General features: G+C 44.2%; 1 protein-coding gene across 2 annotated transcripts in view; it reads left to right on the forward strand.

Moving 5' to 3' along the window:
- The window catches only part of TRIM36 (tripartite motif containing 36), a 32,279-nt gene extending 29,048 nt beyond the window's left edge, over positions 1 to 3,231 (forward strand). For both annotated transcript variants that reach the window (XM_015615303.3, XM_015615305.2), the window contains exon 10: positions 2,007 to 3,231. In XM_015615303.3, coding sequence (XP_015470789.1) covers positions 2,007 to 2,361 — 355 coding nt within the window. In that variant the 3' untranslated portion in view covers positions 2,362 to 3,231. The remainder of the gene's footprint in view (positions 1 to 2,006) is intronic.
- The last annotated feature ends 2,932 nt before the right edge of the window (positions 3,232 to 6,163 follow it).

Raw genomic sequence — 6,163 nt, forward strand, 5'->3', positions numbered from 1 at the left:
TCACCACCCCCCTGACTTTCTCCTGCAAGGAAAACAAGGAACACAAAACAACACCTGCAAGGCTGTTTTGTGTTCCTGAGGATTGTTTTAATTCTTTCTCATATTTTTCCCAGACTACTTTCTCAGGCCCAGCCTGAGAAGCTGTGCGGCCTGTAATATGTACAGGCACTGTCAGAATTTAGCATCCATACTCGAGGACCGTGACTGTGAGAACAATAAACTCCCAGCCAACCCTGAATTTGTGCAGGATTTGCTGTTCCACCTGAAACCCCATTAGTCTGTGGGGCTTGATGGGATTCATCCTAGTGTAGTGAGCTGGCTGATGTCATTGTGAGACCTCTCTAATGTTTCAATGGTCTTTGGAGATGCCAGTCAACTGGAAGGTGGCAAATGTTGTCCCAATTTTCAAGATTGGCAGGAAAGATGACCCTGGTAACTACAGGCCTGTGAGTCTCATTTCAGGGACTGGCAAATTTATGGAGAAGATTATTCAGGGAATTACTGAACAACAACTGAAAGACAATGCAGTCACCAGGGAAAAATCCTGCTTGAAAAACCTCACTTTCCTTTCATGACAAAGGTAACCCACTGAGCTGACCAAGGGAAGCCAGTTGGTGTAATCTCTTATTTCAGTAAAGCTTTTGATGCTCTCTCCCAAGATCCTTCTGGGCAAACTGTTCAGCACACAGCTGGATAAACACATCATGTGATGGGTGAGCAACTGGCTCATGTTTTGGGCACAGTGTTGTGATGAATGGGGTTACACCAGACTGGTGATCTGTCACTGGTGGAATCCAGTGGATGTAATCTTCTTGGATTTCATCAGAGCTCTTGATACCTTCTCTCCCTTCTGGATAAAATATTCAGTGCTCAGCTGAATAAAGACAGCATGCAAGGGGTGAGTAACCGGCTCAGGGGTCAGGCACAAAGGGTCACAGTGAATGGGGTGACATCAGCCTGGTGACCTGTCACTAGCAGGGTTCCACAGGGCTCCATCCTCAGCCCTGTGCTCTTCATCTCCATAAATGACTTGGACACAGGACTGGCCAGGGTACTGAGCAAGTTCACAGATGATACAAAACTGGGAGAAGCTCTTGACTCCCTCAAAGGCAGGGAGGACCTGCAGGAGACCTTGACAAATGAGAGGACTGGGCAGGCACCAACTGAATGAAATTCAGCAAGGGAGAGTGATAGATTCTGCAGTGGGATGGGGCAGCCCTGGATGCACGGACAGACTGGGAAAGGAGAGGCTGGAGAGCAGCACTGCAGAAAGGGCCCTGTGGTTCCTGGTCAATGACAAGCTGACCCTGAGCCAGCAGTGCCCTGGCAGGCAGGAGGGCCCCGGTGTCCTGGGGTGCATCAGGCCCAGCATCACAGCTGGGCAAGGGAGGGGATTGTCCTGCTCTGCTCTGAGCTGGGGCAGCCTCACTTCGAGTGCTGGGGACAGCTCTGGGTGCCACAACACAAAAAAGACATTGAGCTGTTCGGCAGTGTCCAAAGGAAGGCCATGAAGATTTCAAAGAGTCTGGAGAGAAGAGGAGATTGAGGAGAACTGAGAGGCATACATGATCTCTTCTCTGGTGACCACTGGCAGGATCCAAGGGAATGACATAAAACTGTGTCATGGGTGGCTTAGGCTGGGTGTTAGGAAAAGGTTTTTCGCCCAGAGGGTGGTTGGAACACTGAAGCAGGCTCTCCAGGAAGTGGTCATAGCACCAAGTGGGTCAGAACTTGAGAGGCATTTGGACAATGCTCTCAGGCATATGGTGTAACTCTTGGGATTGTCCTGTGCAGGGCCAGGACTTGGACTTTGATGTTTTTTGTAGTTTCCTTCTAATTCAGGACATTCTATAATTCTATGATTTTTTTACCACACAAGTTTTTTTGGGTCATCATGTGGTATTGCCTATCTTACAAAACCGTTTTCTCCAGTTTACATCACTTATCCCACTTCAGCAGCATTTGACAAAAGTGCATGTTTGGTTTTTTTTTTTTTTGTATTCCAGATATGAGCAAGACAGTGGTCATGACAGTGGGAGTGAAGATGCCTTCTTTGACTCATCGCAGCCTTGCACATTGGTCACTTTAGGCATGAAGAAGTTCTTTATCCCTGCTACACCTGCTGCTCCCAAGGATCCAGCAAGCAGAATCCTTCCCCTGCCATCGTGCTTGGGCATTTGCCTTGACTGTGACAGAGGCAGGGTGGGGTTTTACGATGCAGGCCGTATGAAGTGCCTGTATGAATGCGAGGTGGATTGCTCTGGCTTGATGTACCCAGCGTTTGCTTTAATGGGCGGTGCGGCAGTGCATCTTGAGGAAGCTGTCACAGCCAAGTACAGGGAGTACCACAATGACATCTAGTGCAGTAATCTCTTCCCGTTGCTGTTTGGAGACAGAAAATGAAAGCAGAAGGATTCTACCTTAGCTTTTAGTCCTGATAAATTATATTCTGCCTACATGTTGCTCACAAGCCTCTGGCCTGTGATTTTTTTAAATAAATGGTCCAGGCGCTTCCTGCACCAGAGGAATTCGCCTGCCTTTCTTGTGATCTGTGCAATGCTGTTCTCCACAGACTTCTTTTCCTGAGGGATGCAGGGAAGAAGTCTGACTAGCAACCACAATTTACTTTTCAGGACTAGCAACCAAAACTTACTCTTCGGGGTAGAACTCTGCCTTTTATTTAACTTAAATCCTTACATAGTCAGTTTTGTACTTAATAAAGTCAAAGCTGACTGTGTGTGATTGCCATTACCCTCTTAAGAAATCTGCCTGAATGCCTCTGTGGGGTCAAATGCTTTCCAGTTAACCCCTGAGCACCACTTGGGCCTTTCAGCACAAAATAGCATATAAAAAAATATAAGATAAAAGAGGAAGAAATTAGAAATGTTGTTGAATGTTTAAGTTATACTTGGAATGATGAAGGTAAACTTGAATCTGATTGCATGTTGTATACCCTTAATGTGATTGTAAGTTAAAACTCAAGTTCTGACACTCAGTGTCATATAGTTGGTGGCATAATGGTAAGTTTCTTTACTCTTCCAGGCTTTTACTATAAGCTATCTAAAAGAAAGTGCAATTGTACCTTAAATGTCAGAATTTGGAGTCAAAAATCAGAAATGTTTGCATGTGTGAATAATAGTACCTGGTATTTAGGCAAAAGCAAATGAGTTGCTGACATAAGTAATCATATGTGAATTTAAAAAAAAAAAAAAAATCAGGTATTTCTTTTAATACTTGCTTTTATAGGTTAATTTTTTTTTATCTAGTAGCAGCTTGGATTTTTCTTAGTAAGAATATTAAAAATGCACTGGTTAAGTTTTGAGACCTAATTTCTGCCTTAAAGGATGTCTCCTTTCAAATTTCAGTTCCTCTGATGTTAAAAGCTGTATCACATAGTAGTTTTTCACAGAATCATAGAACCATGGGAACAGCTTAAGTTGGAAGGGACCTTTAAAGACCATCTAGTTCCAACCCCACTTCTCATGGGCAGGGACATCTTCCACTAGACCAGGCTGCTCAAAGCTGCATCCAGCCTGACCTTGAACACTTCCAGGGATAGGGCTCTCTCCACAGCTTCTCTGGGAAACCTTTTACAATGTCTCACCACCCTTATTGTTAGAAATTTCTTCCTTATATCCAATCTAAATCTATCATCTTTTAGTTTAAAGCCATTGCCCTTTGTCCTGTCTCTTCAGGGCTTGGTAAAAAGTCTCTCTCCATCTTTCTTTTAAATCCTTTTATATATTAAAAGGCCATAATAAGGTCTCTCTGGAGCCTTCTCCATGCTGAACAACTCAATCTCTTACAATGTCTTCACAGGACAGGGGTTCAGCCCTCTGACAATTTTTGTGCCTCTCCTATGGAACCACTCTGTACTGGGGGCCCCAGAGCTGACTGCAGTATTCCAGGTGGGGTCTTGGTAGAGCAGAGTGGGAGAATCATCTTCCTTGCCCTGATGGCCAATGGGCAGCTCAGGATGCTTTCTGACATTCTGAACACATTGCTGGTTCATGGTCAATTTTTCATCCACCTGGATGCCCAAGTCCTTCTTGCAGAGCTGCTCTCCATCCCCTAGTCTGTATTGATAATGGAGATTACCTGGATCCAGGTGCAGGACATTATGCTCGGTCTTGGGGAGCCTCATGAGATCCACATCAACACCAGCGCCAGTGCAGACCCTTGAGGGACACTGCACATTACTGGTTTCTGCTTGGACAGTGAGCTGTTGACTGTGATTCTCTGTGTGTAGCTTTGTATCCAGCCAATTCCTTGTTCACTGAACAGTCCATCCACTTAAACCCTCCTCTTTCAAATTTAGAAGACTATAGTGAGGGTTCTTATCAAAGGCCTTACAGAAGTCCAGGTACGTGGTATTCTTAGCTCTTCCCTTTTCCCCTGGTGCAGTCACTTGGTCACAGAAGACCACTAGGTGAGTCAGGCACTGCTTGCCTTAGCTGAACTCATTAGGCTGCCCCTGATCACTTTCTTGTCTTCCACTAGTTTTGACCTATTTTCCAGGAGGATCTCTTATATGATCTTACTGGGAATGGAGGTGGACTGCCTCTCTTTATAGAAACCTATGTATAAAAAAAGTAGGGTGCGTGCACTGTTGACTTGTGGAAAAATAAGGATCTAAAGTGAAGGATGTTTCTAATAAGTACTTGGTGCTTTCTAATTTGGGGATATGCTTTCTAATTTGGGGATATGCTTTCTAATTTGGGGATAGTGTTGCATCTTGATGAATGTGTGTGAAGTATGCTTACTAAGTACACGTAAACAGCTGTAAAGCTGTGAAATGGGACCTGAAAATCACAATACAGTTAAGTGAATGTAGGTCATAATGCAAAACTTTTGTGGGCTTTGCTGTCTGAACTGTTGTACTGATCTGACCTGGAGTCCACCTCTCCCACTGTCTTCTCTCCTAAGCCTGTGACTGTGGCCACTGTTGGAAAAAACTGTCAGAAACGGCTGTCTATTGCCAGCATGAGCATGACAGCCTCTTTGGGGCTACAAAGACCCAGCAAGGGCAACTTCTTGTCTGGATCTCACCTACAAATGTTTCTGTCTTGATAAGGCTGTGTGGAAGTGCACTCTACAGATTCAGTGTGAGTTGTGTGAGAAACACTTTGATGTCCCAGCAGCAGGTATGAAGGATGGGGTATCTTTTGGAATTTTCTCCTGCAGGAGAAAAGATAAAGTGTCTCTTACTAGTTAGCCTTTCAGTAATTTCTTGTGTTCTAAATGGTTATCATTATGGCCTTTCATTTCTGTCATGCCCTTTCCTCCCTTTCATCTTCCCTCTTACTGGATTGAAGCCATTGCTCCCTTCTCGCTTGATAATGCTGACTGAACAGCCTGTCCATAAGACAGTCTGTTCCTGTGAGGGATGACAGAGTTCTGTTTTACTTCTTCTTGTAGTCCTAAAACCATATTTGCCCTTTTTTTTTTGGTTGAAACCCAATACTAGGCTCATGATGAAGCTTCTTCTGCAGTGTTTTTCACGCAGTCCTGATGGTTAGCTGTGCACGAAGGGTTTTCCCCACCTGGTGTGCTGTTTTGCATTTGTTTATGTTGGTAATGCTTGTTTACTTAGTCACCAAGTTCTGAGGGCCCTCTACAGCTCTTTGCTCACTTCTAGACTTGGATGTTCCTGAGTAGCTTCATTGGTAACACAAACATGCCCATGTTTTTGTTTACAGTTTGCTTTTTCAGGTCGTGGAGCAAACTGAGTTGTAGTGAGACTCGGCAGATCTCTCTGCTGTTAGGCATTTTTGTTCCTCCTGCTTTTTTTCCCCCCTCCAATATTTATTGGACACAAGTCAAGCACTGAAAACTCTTACTAATATTAGTATACTCTATTGAGTAGGTGAGTCATGATCTTGCATGTGAGTGCAGCAGTCAGACAGAGCCAGGAGAAAGGATTCTCACTTCAGTAGCTGTGAGTTTTCCCCTCATAGAATAGACAGTGGTCAGTTCATCTAACAAACTGTGTACTGGCTTAAAGCTGCAGGTTGTAGGGCTGAACTTTCTTTTACAGACCAAATCTCCTTCCACAGACAAATGTTTCATTTTTGATTCCTCTGTTTCAGAAACTAGTCTAAATTAGAGGGTTTATGTCATGGTTAGCATTCCACATTTCCATATTTAGATTTCTCATAAGCAT

The sequence above is a fragment of the Parus major genome, chromosome Z (genome assembly GCF_001522545.3).
Source record: "Parus major isolate Abel chromosome Z, Parus_major1.1, whole genome shotgun sequence".
Taxonomy (NCBI): Eukaryota; Metazoa; Chordata; class Aves; order Passeriformes; family Paridae; genus Parus; species Parus major.